This window comes from Phacochoerus africanus, chromosome 13 (genome assembly GCF_016906955.1).
Source record: "Phacochoerus africanus isolate WHEZ1 chromosome 13, ROS_Pafr_v1, whole genome shotgun sequence".
Classification (NCBI taxonomy): Eukaryota; Metazoa; Chordata; class Mammalia; order Artiodactyla; family Suidae; genus Phacochoerus; species Phacochoerus africanus.
The window spans coordinates 76,830,607-76,852,181 of NC_062556.1; the positions used below are offsets into that span (position 1 = coordinate 76,830,607).

Genomic DNA, 21,575 nt, shown 5'->3' on the forward strand with positions numbered 1-21,575 from the left:
GCGTCCACTTCCATAGCTGGTCGCCTTTCACTCCCTGTCCTTTGGGCTTTAGAAAACAAATCCTCATAGCATCAGGGGGTTGAGATGTGGAGTCTAATGAACCCAACCAACCTCTTAATTCTTCCCACCACACCTCCAGGAGGCAGCAGTACCACCTCTCACGGTCACAACTTCAGAGCTGAGCAGGGAAGATCCCATGCGATCTACATCAGAGCTCACGGCAACGCGGGATCCTTAACCCACTGGGCGAGGCCAGGGATCGAACCTGTGTCCTCATGGACACTAGTGGGGTTCATTTCCGCTGAGCCACGACAGGAACTCCCCCAACCTATTACCTTTAAAATGGATAAACAGGGTCCTACTGCATAGTACAAGGAACTACATCCAGTCTTCTGGGATAGACCATGATGGAAGATATTTAAAAAGAGTGTATATATATGACTAATCCACTTGGCTGTTCAGCAGAAATCCGCACATTGCAAATCAACTACATAATTTTAAAACAAAAAGAAAAAGACAGCCAAGAATAAAGAAATGATTTTATACCATCCCAAGAAACGGGGAAAAAAGGGTGCGGAGTGGAGGAGAGCGGGAGAGGCGGGATAGGAATCACTCCACAGAGAACGGTCAGGAGTGGATTTGCACGGAGACGACGGCTGCGGGGTTCAGACCCAAACCAATGGAAACAATCGCGGGGGCGTGTCCAGGACCGGAAGAGGCCCGGACGGGGTGGGGCGAGTTGGGAGCCCATTTCCGGCGGCGGCGCGGGGGTGGCCGGGAGACCGGAAGCCGCCCACGGCTGTGGGGGCCCGTGGGGCGCGGGGGCTGCCGGGAGACCGGAAGTCCGCCGATGGCTGTGGGGGCTGGCTGCGCGGCGGTCCGCGGCTGCCGGCGAGGTAAGCGCGACTCGGGCCTTCCGGGGCATGGCCACCCGGGCGGGGGCCGGGGCTGCGGTCGCCGGCGCCGCCGTGGTCGCGGTACTCTCCGCCGCGCTCGTGCTCTACGGGCCGCCGCTGGACGCAGGTACTCGGCGGTGGGCCGCTGGTCCGGGCGGGAGGCGCCGCGCTGGGGCCGCGGTCGCGGGAGCCGCAGGTGCAGGGCTGACCGAGGGACCCCGAGGCCCCCGTCTCGGCCTTGGCTGCTGAGTAGGGCGGACGGTGGGGGAAGAATTGAGGCGTAAACGGGACGAGCGCGCCCGACGTGGAGCCGGGAGGGTGGTTTTCCTCTCCCTCGCCCTGTGATGTGAGACCTCGGACCTCTCAGGCCGCTAAGTAGCCAGCGCGCTGTGTTAGCTCGCTGCTCACCGCGGAAGGGAGAGGCTGCTGCTTTCCCTCCGGGTAACGCAGGCAGGCGCCGAGCCAGGGTCCCAGCCAGAAGGTAGCTAGATGGTAAAATGCACTTTCGCTGCGGTCCTTCTCAGAGGCGAGGCAGCGAGTAACTGTTGGGGCTTTGGGAGTTTGTCCTTTGGCACTGTCGTTAGTTTCAGGGGGTTTGAGGAGCATTGAGGGGTCCCTCTGCTTCCGCACTGAGCACAGTCGCACCAGCTTGGAGATATTTTATTGGTGGCTGTTTGCCTTACATTCACGTCGTGTGATTATTTAGCAAGATGTCTCTGTGAGTCCGCTGGAGCTTTCATTACCAGACTGGCTTGCTGAACTTGGACCGGAAAACACGTCTAACTCCAGATTACGGACTTTCCTGTCCCAGCTTTAGGGCATCTCAGTTAATTTAAAGATTGCTGTAACCTGTTCCGAAGGAGTTACCGTTCCCAGGAATTGAAAGCACCTTTGGCACAGAAACCTTGTTATCACCGAAAGGTGTGAGAGGTTCTAGAAAACAGCCCACGGTGACGCAATCTGTTTAACGCCCCTCAGCCACACTTGTTGAAAACAAACAAAAAACAGACAGGTTTGCCCTGTTCTTCCAGATTCAGAATTGTGTGAAGACAGATTACCTAATGGGACAAATTTTAAGTTGCCTCTTGTCAGGGCCTTTTTATCCTTCAGAACTTTGGTGTTTACACTTTTTATTTGTTTCTGTGGTTAAGCCCAGATGGTGTCAGTTAGCCAGCTGAAACTTGGTTCTCTGTGGAGTGTAGGGAAAATTTTTAATTGGCCTTCCTTTGGCCCTTTCGCTAAGGGTTCTCAGGTGAATGTTACCGGCCGGATGCAGGCTAAGCAGTGTGGATTGCACCTTGCATTCGTACAATTCCAATTAAAGCTTAAAATGCTGTGCTTCTCAACAGTGTTTTTTTCCCCCACATTCCAAATTGGTTTCAGAAGGCATATGAGAAGGATTTCACTTGTCTTTTAGTGGGTGGTATATTTGATTTAAAAAAAAAATTTTAAAAAAATATATATTTTTGCCTGAAAATGGCAGCGTTTTGGTGAATTGTTGTCTCCTGCCCTGGCTTATTCATCCCTAATCATGGCATCTTCACCAGTCTGTCTCTCTGGGCCTTGGTTTCCTGCCTGTAAAAGGCTAAACTGGCTGCCCATGAAGAGAGTGAACCAGGAAGCCGCTAATTTATCAGACATTCCCTGAGTGGCTTTTTCTTTTTTGTGTGTGCGTGTCTTTTTAGGGCCGCACCCCCTGGGAGCTTCCCAGGCTAGGGGTCTAATCAGCTGCAGCTGCCAGCCTGCACCACAGCCACAGCAGATCTGAGCTGCATCTGCAACCTACACCACAGTTTACTGCAGCACTGGATCCTTAACCCATTGAGCAAGGCTAGGGATTGAGCCCATGTCCTCAGTCAGATTCATTTCCTTTGAGACCAGCTTATTCTGTGCCAAACTCTGTTCGAAGTGGTTAAGGGTGAGAGTCCAGCCCTTAACCCAGTCACAGGTTCCTAAGGAGGCGCAGGTAGAGGGGGGTCGTCTTAGGGATGCTTGTGTGTGATGGTGCTTAGATTAACACGATGGTACCTAATAAACCCAAGACATTGTAGGGACCCAGAAGGATCCTTGAGCGACTGGTACGTTTAGATTTTGTCTCTGCAGTTTCTAGACTTTGGAAAGCAACTGTGTTTATTGTTCCGGGGCATTTGAAGGAGTGACCATTTCCTGGTATTCTTGTATTGACCAGTCTTGTTCTACTGGGTATGTTCAAGTTAGAAACAGATTCACGGTAAGCACCTTCATGCCCACACACACAGCTCGTCAGTGGGCAGCAGGGCCCACCGTCAGTCTGACTGTAAGAGCTCGGCTTCCTGTCCCGCAGCTCTTCCAGGAAGAGACAGGGTGCGGCAGGGAATTTGGTTGGGGTGCAGGTGGGCCTGCGGAGGTTGAGTTGAGAGCTGGTTGCTTTTTTAGCTCAGATGTGCCCAGGCGGCCTGGCCGTCAGGTTGGACCGTGGGCTGGAGCAGAGCAGTCAGCGGCTGGACCGATCATTGAGCCAGTCTTGTGCCTTTTTGTGGCCAAAGGGTTACAGTAGTTCTGTTCCGAGTTTTCATCCTGTTCTGATTTGGAAGAAAGGGGAGTGGTACTTGGATGGGTGGTGGTTAATACTCTTTTACATCTTGGGGTCTAAGCCTCTCATCTGTCAGCTAAGGAGGCATTTTTCATCTACTCGTTAAGGAAACCACATGAGTAATTCTGTTGGGTGAAAAGTAGAACTGTGGGAGTGTTACGGTGATAAAGCTGTTTCACCACATGGGCCGAGGCAGCCTCTGGTCTCCCCTTGAACTCGTGACTCACACCTAGTTTTTCCCAGAGGCTAGGGTAACCGGAAGGATAAAAATGTTGGGTGCCTTTTTTTGGTGACAATATTGTTCATATTGGCAAAGATCCTTTAATTCTGGAGAAAATACACAGTTTATTATCTCCTCATCCATTGGGGTCTGCAGAACATAGCATTTCTCTCACAGCTGAGTTCTTTTAAATAATATGGCAGAACATACAACACAGGAAGTTTTCCAGGAGTTCCCATTGTGACTCAGCAATAACAAACCCGACTAGTATTCATGAGGACACAGGTTTGATCCCTGGCCTCACTCAACGGGTTAAGGAACCAGCATTGCCCTGAGCTGTGGTGTAGGTCATAGATGAGGCTCAGATCCTGTGTTGCCGTGGTGTAGGCCGGCAGCTGCAGCTCTGATTCGACCCGTAGCCTGGGAACTTCCATATGCTGCAGGTACGGCCCTAAAAAGCAAAAAAAAAAAAAAAATTTTTCAAGACAGGCCAATTAAAATTAGCTGTTTTAAAAAAACAAAATAAAATTAGCTTTTTATAGACACAGTGATCAAACTCTTTTGAACCAGTGTAAGAACTGGTTTTTTTTTTGGGGGGGGGGTGCACCCTTGATATATGAAGGTTCCCGGGCTAGGGGTCGAAGTGGAGCTGTAGCCACCTGCCTACACCACAGCCACACCAGATCCAAGCTGGGTCTGTGACCTACCCCACAGCTCATGGCAACACTGGATCCTTAACACACTGAGCAAGGCCAGGGATCAAACCTGCAACCTCATGGTTCCCGTGTCCTCTTGGATGCCAGTCAGGTTCATTTCCGCTGACACGATGGGAACTTCGAGATGTGTTCTTTAGAGTGCCGTTTCCAGGTTGATTAGCGTCTAATTGAGTGTTGGAACCATGACTAGCAAACGAAATTGGGAACAGCATGAACCTGTCTGACTTGAATAGACAGTCCAGTGCACTAAGCAGCAGTGCGGCTAAAAAGACTTTCAGAGTTCCCGCTGTGGTGCAGTGGGTTCAGAACCTGCCTGCAGTGACTTGGGTGGTCACGAAGGCGAAGGCTCAATCCTCCCCCTGGCTCAGCAGTGCGTTAAAGGATCTGGCATTGCTGCAGCTGCAGCATAGGTCATAGGTCGCACTGTGGCTCAGAGCCAGTCCCTGGCCTGGGACCTTCCATATACTGGTGCGGCCATTGAAACGAAAGCAAAAATCTTTCTGAACAGTAAGTAGGCTTCCAAGATACCTGCTACATCTCAAAATAAATATTTTTTTTTGGTCTTTTTGCCTTTTCTAGGGCCACTCCCACGGCATATGGAGGTTCCCAAGCTAGGGGTCGAATCAGAGCTGTAGCCACTGGCCATCACCAGAGCCACAGCACCGCCAGATCCGAGCCATGTCTGCAACTTATGCCATAGCTCACGGTAATTCCGGATCCTTAACCCACTGAGCGAGTCCAGGGATTGAACCCACAACCTCATGGTTCCTAGTCAGATTCGTTTCCACTGTGCCACGACGGGAACTCCCTCAAAGAAAATCTTGTACATGCAACATGTATTCGCGTTATTTCTGAATGTCATTTGCTTACAGAAATGAAATAATGAAACCATTGGGTAAAAATCTATGGCATTCATATTAAGTCAGCTTTGGGAAGTATTTTGGTTAATGGGGCATTTTAAATCTTTTTTATATATGCTGATAGATTTTTAATTTTCCGATTATCATTTTCCTGTTTTTCAGTTTTAAAAAGAGCATTTTCGCTGCATAAAGCACACTCAGTAAAGGATATGGAAAATACTTTACAGTTGGTGAGAAACATCATCCCTCCTCTAACCACCCAGAAGCACAAAGGGCAAGACGGGAGGATAGGCGTGGTCGGAGGCTGCCGAGAGTAAGTGACGTTTGTGTCTGGACTGTCAGTCTCCATTACCCGGCTCTTTACCTGCCTGTCATCCGTCTGTCTGTCTGTCTGGTTGGACCCTGAGGTTATGACACTCAGCCCTTTTCAGTGGCGAACTTCTGATTGAGCTGGTTCCTGGCGTGTGCCAGTGCCTGTGTTCTGAGGATGAGGCTACTCTCGTTCTCTGCTCTCTTGACAGCGCTAGCTGCTGGAAGCCTGTGTATTCCTTTTTTTCTTTTTTTTAAGGGCGACACCTGAGGCAAATGGAAGGTCTCAGGCTAGGGGTCAAATCAGAGCTGCCGCTGTTGGCCTCGCCACAGCCACAGCAACGTGGGGGCCAGTCCAGGTCTGCGACCTACACAGCTCACGGCAACGCTGCAGCCAAAACCCACTGAGCGGGGCCAGGGATCGAACCCAGGTCCATGCTAGTTGGGTTTGCTGCCGCTGAGCCAAGGCAGGAACTCCGAAGCTTGTGTTACTGTTGTAAGATCAACATAAGATCCTGAGCACCTGCCTGGTTTACTTTGTCATTTGGGGATATTCCTAGGTTTGTGGCCCTGCTACCCTGTTTTTTGTTTTATGTATTTTGCTGCTAGTTTGATACACAAGATTTGTAGTTTGTCCTTGCTTATAAACGACACTACTGCCTTTGACTTGGCGTTACCTTTCAGTGTCTGCTGCTTTTCTCTTTCGTTTCTGTGCTTTTTGCCTACCCTTGTATTTTCCACAGTCGAGCGTGTAGTTAAGCAGCATGTGTGTTTATTGTAACCAATGAGTGGCTGGAGTGTATCTGCCCAGTATGACTATGACTGCCTTTCCTAAACGAGGGATGTGTGTGTCTTTTGATAGTCGTGTTTTGGGGTGAGCGTGTGTCCCCTGCTCTGGCCTTTGCCATTTCTGGTGAGTGGGTGGCTCTGCTTTGGAGAGGAGGTCACACGTGTGGCGTGCGCTGAGCAGGTTTGCCAGTTGGGGTTCGTGAAACGCTTCACCCCTGGAGTCGACATGGGACTTACAGTCTCTCTTCTGATGGCAAGGTCGCGGGTTTTCTTGCTGTGCTTGCAGTGACTTTACAGCCTGGTCACAGGCGTTGCCGAGCAGTCGGGGGGACGCAGAAGGAGGTATGCAAGTCTCTTCTCGTTTGTCCCCACGCCCCAGCCGGCTGAGGGCCCTGCTCACTGTTGCCCGTGGGGGCGGGTCCCTCTTCTTGGGGCGCAGCCTGTCCAGGGGCTGTGGTCCGTGATTGCTTCCAGCGCCCTGTCTCTCTGCAGATGCCTCGGGTAAACCCACGGTCTTCTGAAACCTCCAGCTTGTGTTTTTGCTTTTCCCCTGGCTCACAGCCCACCCGCCCTCCTCACTAGCAGATCCCCAGCCTTGCTCGGATGGTGTTGCGTTTTCCTCTTAGACGCATCCGTGTGCATTTCTGATAAATAAGTGCTTTCTGTGTCTGTTGTCCAGAGAGAGGTGTCATCTTTGTAATATCAAGTCATCAAGTGTACATCTCTCAGAGGCGTTAACGTTTTCCCCAGAAGTGTTACCCTCATGTGTTTTATGAGGTTGATTCCTAGGTATTTTATGGGTTTTGCTGATATTTTAGATGGTGTCATATTTGTTTTTAGGGCCGCACCTGCAGCATATGGAGGTTCCCAGTCTAGGTGGCAAATCGGAGCTGCTGAGCTGCTGGCCTACACCACAGACAGAGCAATACCAGATCTGAGCCGCATCTGCGACCTACACACAACTCACACCAGATTCTCGACCCACTGAGCAAGGCCAGGGTTCCAGCCCGTGTCCTCATGGATACTAGTCGGGTTGGTTACTGCTGAGTCATGATGGGCGCTCCATGATGATGTCATGTTTTCTAATCGATTTTTCCTGCTGTAGAAAAATTTTGTTTTCTTCTTATTTGGCTGCCCTGCAGCATGTGGAGTTCCTGGGCCAGGAATAAGATCTGAGCCACAATTGCAGCCTAATCCACAGCTGCAGCAATGCCAGGTCCTTAACCCAGTGTGCCGGCCTGGGGGTCAAACCTCTGTCACGGCACTCCCCAGACACCGCTGATCCCGTTGGGCCACAGTAGGACTCCTGGTTTGGTTTGGCTTTGGTTTAGTTGATAGAAATCTTGCTGAACTATTTTATACTAGGAGATTAATTTTTTAACAGGATTTTTTTTTGGGGGGGGGGGTGTTCAGCAGCGGTTTTTTTGTTTGTTTTTCTTTTTTAGGCCCACACCCGCGGCATATGGAAGTTCCCAGGCTAGGGGTTGAATCAGAGCTGTAGCTGCCGGCCTACGCCACAGCCACAGCGACGCGGGGTCCAAGCTACGTCTGCGATGTACATTGCAGCCCATGGCAATGCTGGATCCTTATCCCGCAGAGCAAGGCCAGGGATCAAACCCACATCTTCATGGATACTAGTCGGGCTTGTCACCGCTGAGCCACGATGGGAACTTCCTTTTTAACAGTTTTATTGAGGCCCAGTTGATGTACAGTAAATATGCATATGTTATAAATGTACAGTTTGACCTCTGTGTGACCCCCTTAAGCCATCCGTCAAGCCTTCAGTTTGGACATAATGCACTGCAGAGCGGCCTTGGGCCTGGAGCCAGGACCTGCCTCTCTGACGTGGTGCGGAGGCCTCTGGGAAAGCTCGGCTTCTCTGGGTTGATCTGTGTCCCCTGGACCAGTTCCTGAGCGGCCCGAGGGCGGGCCCTGTGCGGGCGCCGTGTGGTGGGTGATTTATTGATGAGCCTGGTGTGTTCGCCTCACGCTGCAAAGTTTTTGACTGTGAATATATTCTTTTCAGGTACACTGGAGCCCCCTATTTTGCAGCAATCTCGGCGCTCAAGGTGGTAAGTTTACTTAGAGCTTTTTTTTTTTTTTAAGATTTTTCTAGGAAATAGTTGGGTTACTTAAATAGGACTGAAGCAGATGTTTTGGATAGAAATGTAAATAATATCTTTGGGTGGTCATGCCTTTAAATCTACCCTGACCTCTTGCACCACCACAAAGGAACTTGGAGTGGGACTTGTTTTCTTTATTTTTTTTGTCCAAGACGGAGACGTGTAGAAGTTCCCATGCCAGGGATCAAATCCACGCCATAGCAGTGACAATGCCAGGCCACTGTGGCATAGGTTGGTAGCTGTAGCTCCGATTCGACCCCTAGTCTGAGAACTTCCATATGCCACAGGTGCGGCCCTAAAAAGAAGAAAGAATTGCACTTCACCGCTGTGACCCCTGCTGCGTTTTCAGTCCTTGCGAAGCAGTCGGCGTCTTTTAGCCTTGGCAGTTGCCTGATTAAGTCCTGAAGGCCCAGGGACACAGGGACGGGGAGGTGGGCTGTGCCCCGGGCTGCGCTGCTCCCTTTGGACCTCATGATGGTGCCTTGGGGGGCAAGCCCACCTTTCCTTCCAGGTCTTTCGCTGGCTCTGCTGCTGGCCTCCCCAGCTGCAGGAAAAGTGCAGCTGGGGGCTCTTTTCTTTCATGGTACCTTGGATGCTCAAGCCAGAGCCTCGCCTTCTCTGGGTGTCTGTGAGCAAGTCCCGCGTTGAGTCATGTCCTCTGTTCCTCAGGGCGCGGATTTGTCCCACGTGTTCTGCACCCAGGAGGCCGCGCCCGTGATCAAGTCCTACAGCCCGGAGCTGATTGTCCACCCGGTTCTGTGAGTGGGGCTGCCTGGGGGCGGGGCCTGCTGCCACTCTCCTGGGTCGCTGGAAAGTGGCTGCGGTTCGGGGACTTGGTGGGTGGGTCCCCTCGGCAGAAGCGAGACTGTGATGAGCCCTTGCCTGGGGGCAGAAGGAAGCAGACTGTCCGCCGTGTGACAGTGTGGCCGAGGTCTGGGCCCAGGCTGCAATCCCAGAGGGTCCCCTATCCAGGAGGGGTTGGGGGCCTGCCCTCGGCCGAGCCACGCCGGGTGGCTGTGGGCAGTAACGACCAGTTGCTTGCTCAGCAAGCTTAGGTGCCAGACCCAGTCCTGGGATCCATGGGGACAGCACCTAAGGGGCAGCCACCGGCCCCTGCTCTCCGGGCAGCTTCCTCTGCAGGCAGCTCTGTGCCCTGGGGTTTCCTGTGGTGAAGCTCCTGGGAGATGTGCAGGACCCTGGCCGCCGAGCTCCTGAAATGTGCCCAGCAGGGTGTGGGAACTGAGGGCTTAATTTTGATTCAGTTTAAAAGCCACGTGTGTGGCGTTGCTGTTGTGGCACAGCAGAAATGAATCCAACTAGAAACCATGATGTTGCGGGTTCGATCCCTGCTCGCTCAGGGGGTTAAGGAGCCAGCGTTGCCGGAAGCTGTGGTGTAGGTCACAGATGCGGCTCAGATCTGGTGTTGCCGTGGCTGCAGCGGAGGCCAGCAGCTGTAGCTCCGATTCGACCCCTAGCCTGGGAACCTCACGCCGATGACGCCAGACAGGCTAATCTGACCACCCCCCTCCCGTCTGATGCCCACCAGCCACGTCTGTCTGCATGCCTATCAGACTGCTGAAAACACTCCCCAAACCCACCTCTGGGCACCCCCCAGCACCCCCACCTGGCTGATGACAAGTCACTGGGCCCTCACCCTGGGTGGCCTCATGGCCCTCGGCGTCTCCTTGTATCTCACAGCCCACTTGTTCTGACACAGCCTTTGAGCGTTTACATTTTTTCTTAGTTCCCAGGCTAGGGGTCCAATCAGAGCTACAGCCGTTGTCCTGCACCAGAGCCGCAGCAACGCGGGATCCAAGCTGCGACCTACACCACAGCTCACGGCAGCGCCGGATCTTTAACCCACTAAGGCCTGGGATCGAACCTGTGTTCTCATGGATACTGGTCAGATTTGTTTCAGCTGAGCCGCGGTGGCAGTTCCGAGCATTCTGTTTTAAGAGGCTCATTTGGGAGTTCCTGTCATGGCCCAGTGGTTAGCAAATCTGGCTAGGAACCATGAGGTTGCAGGTTCGGTCCCTGGCCTCGCTCAGTGGGTTATGGCTCTGGCGTATCGCCATGTGCCTGCTCCTCCCTGTCGGTGTCCCCAGAGCGGGTGGCTTTCCCTGCAGCCTCCTACCCGGAGATGGCTGTCCTTTGTCCCTTTAGCCACTGGGTCTGGAGGTGGGCTGCGCATCCTCCCTGTCCTCCTGAACCGTCGCCCTCAGTCCTAAGGCCCCCAGGTCCCCTCAGACGGCCGGCGGCCCCTGTACCTTCAGCCACCTCGGGTCCCCGGCCACTCCCTGAACAGGGATGTCCGTCGCCATTGCGCCGCCTGCTGGTCCGTGTGTGTGTGTCACCAGCGGCGTCACGGAGCGGTTATTTGTGCAGTGACTTCTGCTGCCTTTACCAGGTAGTTGCCTTGACCACGTCCCGTGTTAGAACACTCGGCCACCCAAAGACAGACACTCTCCCACTGGCACCCCAGCCCCAGGCAGCGTCTAGTTGGCTTTGTTCCTGCAGCGTTGCCTTTTGGAACATGTCACGTGGACGGAATCGGACGGCGCGAGGTCTCTTGGATCTTTCACTGGGCATCGTGTCTTCGAAGTCTGTCCACATTGTAGCCTGAGTTGGTGTTCTGTTACTTTTATAAAAAATTACAAATTTAGACTCCTTCACCCATCTCCTCTGCGCCCCACTGGCATCTGCCAACCCCCTCTCTGTATCCGTGAGCTCGGTTTTGTGTTTGGGGGTGGTTAGTTTTGTTGGTTTTAAAGATTCCGCACGTGAGAGGGATCCCGTGCTGTGTGTCGAACTCTGACTTACCTCACTGAGCAGAACGCTCTCGAGGGCAGCTGGATGTTGACAACTAGACAGGTCTGTGGTGGGTCCTGGAACAAGGACGGGACGGGGGTGGGGGGATCGGGAACCGTCTGTGTGCTTTAATAAAGTGAACAGGTAAACGCAACAGACTGAGTAACCGGCTGACCCTTGCTTTCCTTCGTCAGTGACAGCCCCGATGCCGTCCGTGCCGTGGGAGAGTGGCTGCCCCGCCTGCACGCCCTGGTCGTGGGGCCTGGCTTAGGCAGAGACCATGTCCTCCTGGAAAACGTCAAGGTACCACATAGGCGTGTGCACTGCCTCTTCCCACAGACTGGGCTCGTGGACATGGGGACGTCCCAGCAGAAGCATTTTTCTCGCATGTTCTGTGGTCTGCTCTTGTGCCTCTGCCTAGGGATGCTGAGGTGGCTGGAGCTTGGCGTGGGGCATGGAGGAGGAATGAGGCGAGAAGGTAGTGATGCACTTAAGAACTGGGCCACGCCGGGTGAACGTCTTTCCTCCGGGGTGCTGGCTCTTCTGTGCAGTGGCCAGAGGAAGTCACCGTGGGACCTGACGAGATGGGGCCCCAGCATCTGGCTGAGCAATGTTAGCAGGGGCCAGGCTCACATTCACCTCCTAGCGAGACCCTTTTGTGCTGGGCACCTGGCAGCTTGCTCGACTGGCAGGCCTCCCTGCCCCAGGGGGTCTCTGAGAGCCAAGCGTGTGTCGTGCTTTGCATGGGACAGCGGGTCGCTGTCACAGATGACTCGGGGAGAGGACACTTCTGGGAGTTACTGGAACGGTGTCTCTCTTGCATTTAGATAGAAGCGCAAAAGGTATTTCGGTGGCTCGAGCTTTGTGTCCTCAGCTGCGGCCTCTTGAGAGCCCCTGTCGAGTTGATGTCTTAACCTGGTGCTTCTCTGACCTCGAGTCCTCCTTGGGTCTAGAAAACCCTGGGCCTTGGCCCCACAGGCCCGATGTTTTGCTGCCTTTGCACTCTCTTCTGTCCCCTCTGTCCTTGTCAGCTGGAAGCAGAGCAGCTGGGCGCTAGGCGATGCGGAGGTGGGCAGGGGCCCTAGTTCACCCCCGCACATGTGTGCGTTGGCTTTTCACTGCTCACTTAGGCTGTTCTTTAGCACGGAAGCTCCGTTTTATACCTGCCCTGATAGAAGATGCTGCAACCGGGAGTTCCTGCTGTGGGGCAGTAGGTTAAGGATCCGGCATGGCCGCAGCTCAGATGCAGTCCCTGGCCTGGGATCTTCCAGGTGCCGCAAGTGCAGCCGTTAAAAAGAAAAAAATGATAACGATGGTTGTTCTCAAAGAGCTGAACTGGAGTAAAACACCCCCCGGGAGCAGGGACACCAAAAGCTTGGATGGAACGCCACCCCACGTTCTGCGTGTTCCTGCTGCCCAGCGTCCTCCGACACTGCCCGTGTCACTCTCCCGGGACACATCTCAGGCACATCCCGCTAGTTACCCACCCGACTAGTGTCCACGAGGATGTGTGTTGAGTCCCTGGCCTCGCTCCGTGGGTTGGGATCCGGCATTGCTGTGAGCTCTGCTGTGGGTTACAGACGTGACTCGGACCCTGCCTGGCTGTGGCTGTGGCGTAGGTTGGCATCTGCAGCTCAGATTGGACCCCTAGCCTGGGAACCAGGATGTGCCACAGATGCGGCCCTACAAAGCAGAAGAGATTCGCGTGAATTTAAGGTGAAAAGAGCTAGAGTTCTGTGCTTCAGGTGTTTTTCTTTGACTTGTAAGTTCATAATAAACAATTTCATGGTTATCTTTTTAAAAACAACACCGTGCAGCATGCAGGTGAGCGTGTGTCCACCGCCCTTCGGGGCCCAGACCGCTGGGCGCACGTCCCCACGCGTGTTGTGAACCCTCCTTGGGCATGTAAAGGAGCCCTCGTGGTCTCGAGAGAACCCCCGGCATTTCGGAGCGTGTCCTGGGTCCCAGTCCGTTGGCACCGTGCTGGTGTTTCTCCGCTCCCACTTGCTGCACGGAGCGGGCACTCAGCAGAGGTTTTCGGAGGGAATTCGCGGTCTGGTCTGATCTGATCTGTTCAACAGCCCGACCAGAGGGACTTCTCTTTCTTGTTTTTCCAGGAGGAAACTGAATCCTGGAGAAATTAACTCGCATCCGTGAGGTGGTCACGAAGCAAGTAAACTATTGCTTTTCTTCTTTGACAGTTTTATTGAGACTTTTCACACCATGCAGTTCACTCTGTGCAGTTCAGGGGCGCTGGTGTATTTGTGGAGTTTGCAGCCATCACCACAACTTTAGAGCATTTTCATCACCCAGAAGAAACCCCACCCGCCAGCAGTTGCTCCCTGTCCTTCTCAGCCCCCGCCCCCGCCGGCCCTGGGTCTGTTTTCTGTCTCAGTGGGTTTGTGGGTTCTGGACCTTTCGTGGAAGTAGGATCGCACAGGGGGTGGCGTTCTGTTCACCCAGTCTTTCAGGGCTCGTCCCTGCTCTGGGCATCGGCGCTTCACGTCGTGTCATTGCTCTTCATTCCATCGAGTGGCGAGGTCCCCTCGCTGCCTGGTGGCGTCTGGGCCGTTCACACGTGCTGCTCTCGCGCAGAGGGCTGCTCTGAACCCCCGCTCACGCGGTCTCCGTGGACTTTGATTTCCATGGGGAGACGCCTGCGGGAGGGCTGGTCACAGAACAGCTGGTGTCGCCTTCGGAGGAGCTGCCAGGCTGTCTGTGCAGTGGTCCCCTTCCACCTGCAGCGGCCGCCCCCTCGGCCTCGGTTCTGCACACGCCGTCCGGCGCTTGTCCTGCTCACTCTGGAGTGGAGGGGTTTACGTTTCCCTCACACTAATGGTGTGCTTTTGGCCACTTGTGGATCTTTAGAGAAGTATCTATTCATGTTTTTTTCCTGTTTAAAATTTGTCTTTTTCTTTTATTTAAAAAAATTTTTTTTTGCCTTTTTTAGGGCTGCATGTGCAGCATGTGGAGGCAGGCTAGGGGCTGAATGGGAGCTGCAACTGCTGGCCTGTGTCACAGCCACAGCAACGCCAGATCCAGGCCGCCTCATTTGTGACCTACACCACAGCTCACGGCGACGCCAGATCCTTAACCCACTGAATGAGGCCAGGGATCGAACCCGTATCCTCATGGACGCTCGTCGGGTTCGTTACTTCTGAGACACACTGGGTACTCCCTTATTGCTCGTGCTCTTGGTGCCTTATCTGAGAAGGTGGGGCCTGACCCAAGATGTACTGCTGTGTTTCTATATTTCCTTTTTCTTCTCTTCAGAGCTGCACCTGTGGCATACAGTCAAACTGGAGCTGCAGCTGCCGGCCTGGCCGCAGCCATGGCAACACCAGATCTGAGCTGCATCTGTGACTTCCACCTCAGCTTGGGCCAACCCCGGATCCTTAACCCCCTGAGTGAGGCCAGGGACGGAACCTGTGTCCTCATGGACACTGCATCGGGGCCTTAACCCGCTGAGCCTCAGTGGCAGCTCCGTTCCTGTGATTTCTCTTGCGGGCTTCAGTCTGTGGTCTGTCCTGAGTTGACGCGTATGATACGAGGAAGGGTCCAGTCTTCTGCTTTTGCACGTGGACGTCCAGTTGTGCCATCACAGTGGGTTGTCTGGCATCCGTGTTGAAAACGAGTTGCCTCCATGGAGGGTTTGTTTCTGGGCTCTGCCTTCTCGCCTCTAGGTCTGAATGGCTGTCCCTGTGCCCGTCACCCACGGGGTCCTGACGCTGTAGCTGTGTGCAGTGAATGCCGACCTCACACAGCCTGGGTCCTCCGGCCTTGTTCTTTCCAGCATTGTCTTGGCTCTTCTGGGTCCCATGTGCTTCCGTGAGCTTTAGGCTCAGCATGTCAGGTGCAGAGCAGGCAGCTGGGGTTCTGGTCGGGGTCACCTCGGACCCTGGGATCACTGCTGCCTTAGCAACACGGAGTTTCGGTTCATAGGCCGGCGCAGGGCCCGTTTCTGGATCCAGAATGTAGGGTCGGTGCTCTCGGGCAGCCTGTTGTGTTCTCGGCAGAACGTGCAGGTAGCTGCTCGTTATTTTTAACAGCTGCGTCGTCCTGCGCTGTAGTGTCGTTAACTGGTTCGTTTGGGTGGTTGACCGCTTTTTTCCTCTGCTGGGGCCGTCTTGAGCATCGCTGTGTGTTTCTTTGGGGGCTTTCTCTTTAGCGGAGATGCATAGAAACTCGTGTGTTCAGGCGGAGATGCCGAATGACGGCGTCTGAGCTGCAGAGGGAAGCAGGCAGCTGCCACCTACCGGGCACGTTACTGTGGGGGCCTCGCACAGGCTGTGCCTCCACAGGCATCCGGAGCTGCACGGAAAGGAGTCCAGGGGGCTCGAAGCGGCCAAAGCTGAAAACAGAATCTGACCACTGCGTGAGACACACGTCCGGGAACTGGGGGCTCTTCTTAGCCTTAGTTGAGGGCTGGGTCCCCGCAGAAGGGAGGCTTCCAGTTCTCACGTCGGGTGGAGACGGACTCCTCTGGCTCAGGCCTAGACGGAGCTGGCAGAACGCAGGCTGTGAGTCCCTCCACGCAGTGTGGACCTTGGGGTTTTGGAGAGCTGCTCGCGCGGTTCTCCGGGGGCTGGTGAGGGGCGTCTCCCCTAGGTGTGTCTGCCCTGGGGGCTGTCACCCCTTGCCCCCGGCTCATGGGTGGCATGCTCCTTGTTGCAGCCGCCCCCCGGCTCATTGCTGGAGGTGCCCCGCTGCTCCTTTGTCCAGCCCTCTTGGGAGGGGAGTGGACTGCTGTCTGGCTGGTGGCCCTGCCTGTGCTGTTGGCACCATCCTTGCAGACGGGGGACATGGCAGTTGTATGTGCCGGGCCCTGTGGGCAAAGCCCGGAGGCCCCAGTCACGCGTTGTGTGGCGCTGCTCCTGTCCCGTCGGTCAGTGTGTCGCGTATTCACGCTCGTCAGGTTTGGACACTCACTCCGCACCGCTGTTTCTGTAAGAACTTAGGAAAGTCGGATCCGGCAAAGGCCGATTGGTTCTAATAGCACCAAACCCAGAGCGGGCGGGCAGAGCAATGACGTTGCCCAAGAAAGACGCGTCCGTGGGCCCTGTGTGGTTTTTAAGCAAAACTCCCCAAAGCTAGTGCAGCCTTTCAGAGAGAAGTGATTGTTTATTGCTGTGGTTATTTAGTCGTCTTAGGGCCACACCCGCAGCATAGGAAGGTTCCCAGGCCAGGGGTGGAATCGGAGCTGTAGCCACTGGCCTACACCACAGCTCACGGCAGCACCGGATCCTTAACCCACTGAGTGGGGCCGGGGATCAAACCTGTGTCCTCATGGATACTACGTTCATTTCCACTGTGCCCCGAGGGGGACTCCTGTGGTCACTTATTTAAAACACAGGAAGTGTCACTGTGAGAAATAGAGCAAAACCGAGGAGTCACGGAATTCCCACCTCCTGGCCCCGAGGGTCAGGAGCCGCTGGCAATTTGGCGATGCCGACTCAGGGTCGCCCTCGTGGGCTCCTGTGCTCGGGGTGCCTGCGCCTCACCTCACGGACGGTCTTTTCTGTGTCTTTTATGCTTTTCCTTTATTGTTTCCTGCCTGTTGGTTGAAGGCCTGATCAAGTCCTTCAGGAGCTGCTGGGTTTTCCTTTGGCTTTTCTGAGAGGAGCCGGGCTGGCTGCTCAGTGGGGCTTCGTCTCTTCCAGGGCATTTTAGAAGCGTCGAAGGCCAGGGGCGTCCCCGTCGTCATCGACGCGGTGAGTGTGGCCGCCTCCCTGCGCCCCCCGCGGCCCCTGCGCCCCCGCGGCCCTGCAGTAACGGGAGTCCTCGCCTGCAGGACGGGCTGTGGCTGATCGCACAGGAGCCGGCCCTCGTCCAAGGCTACCAGAAGGCCGTCCTCACCCCCAACCATGTGGAGTTCAGCAGACTCTCCGAGGCCGTGGTGAGTGTGCTGACGCCCGGGGGCGGGCGGGTGGGCGTGTGAGAGAGAATCGCCCCTGTGCTTCTGCCCCGGCTCGGCCTGCAGGCACCTGAGGGACAGACGGAAGAGGCAGGTGGACGTGCGTGGTGATGTGGTCACGGGGCGTCCTCCAGTCCATGTGTCAGACCGGTGAGGGTGGGTGGGGGGCTCTCAGGAGCCCGCCCCTCCTGCCACTGTCACTCCGTCCCTGCCCTGTGTCGTCACCTCTGTAAAACGTGGTAGGGATGGAATCGGTCTCCTGGGGTTTGAGAGGAGGAAATACAGGTGGCCCTCGAACAGTGTGGGCGGCGGGGGTGCCGGAGCCTGCGCACCCTCGGAAGTCTGAGTGTAATTCACCCTGGGCCCTGCACCACACGGCTCCTCCATCGGCGCGGCTCTCGCACCCCTGGTGCCGCGTCGAGGATTCATCCAACCTCGGATGGTGTCGTGCGGTGTTTTTACTGTGGGAGAAACGCACCTGTTGGGAGTTCCCATCATGGCTCAGTGGAAGCGAACCTGACTGGCATCCGTGAGGACGTGGGTTCAGTCCCTGGCCTCGCTCAGTGGGTTAAGGATCTGGCGTTGCCGTGATCTGTAGTGTAGGTCACAGACACGGCTCGGATCCTGCGTTGCTGTGGCTCCGTTTCCACCCTTAGCCTGGGAACCTCCATGTGCCGTTGGTGCGGCCTTAAAAAGACCAGAAGAAAAAAAATCCATGTGTAAGGGGGGCCCACGGTTCACACTGGTATCGAGGTTCAGCTGTGTGTTCAGGCCCAGTGTCCCTCTGTCTCCCAGTCCATTCATTCAGAGAAGCGCCATTTGGGCCAAGCTCTGAAACCTCACGAGCAGTGGGCCTGAGCCCTGACTGCTCGGACCAGTCGGGGCAGGAGTGGCTTTGCCCCGAGCCCCCGGTTGGCACTCCCTGGGGGGCTGGAGCACAGAGCCTGTCTCCGCCCAGGGGCCAGAGCTCAGCCGTTGGTGGGGCCGGGCTGGTTCCATGGCTGCGTCCGGGGAGCAGGACGGACGGGCTCTGCCCGTGTCTGGTGACGACTGTCTGTGGTCCTGTCGTAGCTGGGAGACCCCCTGGATGGCAGGGACCGCCGTGGAGCCGTGCTGAGACTCAGCCAGGCCCTGGGGAACGTCACCGTGGTCCAGAAGGGCGAGCAGGATGTGATCTCCGATGGCGCACAGGGTGAGCGGGCAGCTAGGCCGGGCACCAGCTCCAGGAGGACTCCTGGGCACACGGGTGCCACCCAAAGCGGGATGTCTCATGCGGTCAGCCTGTCAGCCGCAGCAGGCCACGTGGGAGTGTGTGACTCCTGCTTCTGTCTTGGAAAAATGACTGGCACGTGGACACCAGCAGCTGATGCTGGTGCGGGAGCCCTGGGTGCGGCGTGTGACTGCGGGACTCGGGGGCGGAGTGGCCCAGCGGGGGAGGTTGGTGGCGGCGCTTAAGAGGGCTCACGTGTGAAGCTTGCTCCTGGCACCTCCCGCCACGGCAGTGTTCTGGGGCATGGGAGTCGGGCAGCAGACGGGGTGTGCTGGGGCACCTCTGTGCACTCACACACACACACCACACTCACACTCGCACTGGATGGGCACGCGGTGCACCGTCGCCGAGGGGCCCTGACACCTGCGCTGCTCTGGGGGCTGGGAGGGGCTCCGGACTCCAGCACAGTCAGAGCAGCAGCCCCCAAGACGCTTTCCGAGCAGTGGCACCTTCTCGTCACGGCCCGGTTCTGATGGTGCCCTCCGAGCCCTCACAGGGTGGCTTGCGGAATGTGGGGTGGGCACCCTGGAGCCTAGCCCTCCGTCCCACCTTTCCCCACAGGTCCCTCGGTGCTGGGTCTGGGGCAGCCTGGCCTCTGCCTGCTGTGGCCTCCTGGGGGCGGGGGGCCAAGGGGACAGAGGGCAGCCCCCTAACGCGCCCCCTCGCTCCGCAGTGCTCGAGTGCAGCCATGAGGGCAGCAGCCGCAGGTGTGGGGGGCAGGGGGACCTCCTGTCGGGCTCCCTGGGCGTCCTGGTGCACTGGGCCCTCCGCGCCGGCCCCAGCAAGACAGATGGGTGAGTCACATCTTCTGTCGTCCCGCCCTGTTCCAGCGGGTTTGCAGTCACTACGCAGCTGTGTGGAACATTCCAGATGGAATGCCCCTATCCCTTGGCAGAGATCCCGGCAGGGGGTGAGACCAGAGCGCTCGCTTGGCCCTCTGATGGCTCCAGGGCGTCACTGGCCACCACGCCTCTGCAGGTGCCGCCCCAGGGCCTTAAAGCCGGGGTCAGCTTGTCCTGAAAGGTGGCACTTTGTCCCCAAGACAGCGGGCCCTGGGTGAGCTGGGCCTCGGCTCCTCCTCTCTGCACCTCCCCAGGGCCCTGTGCCCCAGTGTCCTTCATGCCCTGAGACTGCGCCTGGCCAGCCGGGTCTGGGGAACCGTGTTCTCACTCAGTGGGGATTTGATAGGCCTCTTGTCAGGGCACCAGCCTCGGGGTGAACCCTTGCCACAACTGCAGTAAAGCTGCTTCCTGCCCCGGAGGCACGGCGTGCTTCAAGTTGCCAGCGTGGGTGCCAGGGTGACCACAGGAGGGACAGTCAGCGTCTCCCCCGCAGGCCCAGCTCCCTCCTCGTGGCTGCCTTGGGCGCGTGCGCCCTCACGCGGCAGTGCAGCCGCCAGGCCTTCCAGAAGCACGGCCGCTCCACCACCACGACCGACATGATCGCGGAGCTCGGGCCCGCCTTCAGCCGACTCTTTGAAGACTGAGCCGCCCCGCACCCACGGGAACCCACCGACGGGAACCCACCGGCTCTGCGTCTGGGCCGCGCAGGCGGATGGAGGCCACATCGGCACCTGGGACTTGGCACTTTCGGCTCAGACGCACGTGCCCGCGGGGTGTTAAGATGGGAAACAACGCACCCCGACCTTTCCTGGCTTCTCAGCCGTGTCAGAAAAGCATGATGGGAACCGCAGGAGGCGGCGGCCTGCCGAGGGTCAGCAGCGCTGCTTCTGCCCGCAGGAGAGGCTCCCCTCAGAGGAATCCACCCTCATTCGCAGTGTTTTCTAACTTGAGGTCCCCAAAGGAGGTGCCATTCATTTAGCTCATTTCTGTTTTTTTAGTGATTAGGTTGGAAGTACCTGGGCAGAAATATTAAGCATGGGCTTTTTTGGTTAATTGAAATATTTCAGGATAATCAGTGGTCTGCTGGAACCTAGAAATCCTTTGGGGGGGCACCTGGGAAATCCCAGGAGGAGGTGAGGGGGCCCTGACCCCAAGCATGGGGCTGGGCGGGGCTCCGGGATGCCTCCCACTCCCACCTCTCTGTGTCTGTGGACAGGTCACATGGTGGGCGGGCACCCAGGCTCCGAGTGTGGGGTCTGGTGGAGGTGGCCTCATGGGGTCCTGATGCTGTCCTCATGCCTGCTGCTGCCAGGGCCCTCTGCTCCCACAGGCCAAGGCCCGAGCAATGTCCCCATCCCGTTGCTGGGTCAGCTCGTGCGTGCTTGTCTGCAGGAGGAGAGGGTCTCTTGGTGGCTGGGTTACTTTCTGCTGTTGCTTTTCTCCGCGGGGCGGGTTGGGGCGGGTCCCAGCGCAGCCTCTGACTGCGTTTGATGCCGCCTTCTGCAGGCGGGGCCGTGGTGCCCGCGCTGTGGTCAGACGCCTCCCCCCAAAGGCGCCCTTCTTTAAACAGCTGTGAGCGCTGTAAGTTCACTTCTGTGTGTAGAAAAGCTTCGCTGTCGTCGTATGGGGACTTCTCCAGCAAACACCGCCAGGGACGTTCTCACCTTCGGAGAATCACACCTGCATCATGGTCACTATTAAAGGTTTGTTTCAAAGGAGAGTTTTGTGTGTTTTCCTTTAATAGCCAGAACTCAGCTTAGTCCTCAGGCCACCTCTCGGATACCGCGGAGATGAAAAAAGCCCATCCGCCTGGTGGCATGGTTTTCACCAGCACGCACCAAAACTGGTAAAATGAGTAAGTGAAATTCCACAGGAAATAAAACCTGTCACACCTCCCGGGTCTGCCCTGAATCCCTTTGCTAGAAGGGCCCCAGTCGGAGGCTTGCGCCCTGGGTCCCTGACAATCCCGGGTGCTCAGCAGCTCCAGCCGAGGACCCTGCCGGCCAGCAGCACAGATGTGCGTGTGGTGCTCAGGTTGGGCTCTGGCCAGCCTGCCGTCTGCCACCTTTGCTCTGCTGCTCAGCAGGCGGGTCGGTTCTAGCAGGTCAGCTTCTGAACAGGTTCCCTGTCTGTCAAAGAGCAGCCCCTGCCTTCCAGGGTCAGGTGGCTGCTGGCCCACAGCAGGGCTGAGCTGGCGCTTCCTGCTGCCCGAGGCTGTGCCTGCGGCATCCGTTGGTGTCAGCTCGGCTGGGGGAC

At 56.3% G+C, this 21,575-nt stretch overlaps 1 protein-coding gene across 2 annotated transcripts; it reads left to right on the forward strand.

Annotated features, from left to right (window-relative positions):
* Positions 1 to 800: 800 nt before the first annotated feature.
* NAXD (NAD(P)HX dehydratase) lies at positions 801 to 21,037 on the forward strand. 2 transcript variants are annotated; one of them, XM_047755701.1, is made up of 10 exons: positions 801 to 896; positions 5,427 to 5,577; positions 8,389 to 8,434; positions 9,155 to 9,243; positions 11,488 to 11,596; positions 16,954 to 17,004; positions 17,085 to 17,189; positions 18,279 to 18,399; positions 19,151 to 19,271; positions 19,813 to 21,037. In XM_047755701.1, the coding sequence occupies exons 1-10, from the start codon at positions 851 to 853 to the stop codon at positions 19,961 to 19,963; spliced, it is 990 nt and encodes a 329-aa protein (XP_047611657.1). In that variant the 5' UTR covers positions 801 to 850; the 3' UTR covers positions 19,964 to 21,037. The 2 variants fall into 2 exon arrangements, with proteins under 2 accessions (XP_047611657.1, XP_047611656.1); XM_047755700.1 differs by having other exon boundaries at positions 892 to 1,023.
* Positions 21,038 to 21,575: the final 538 nt, after the last annotated feature.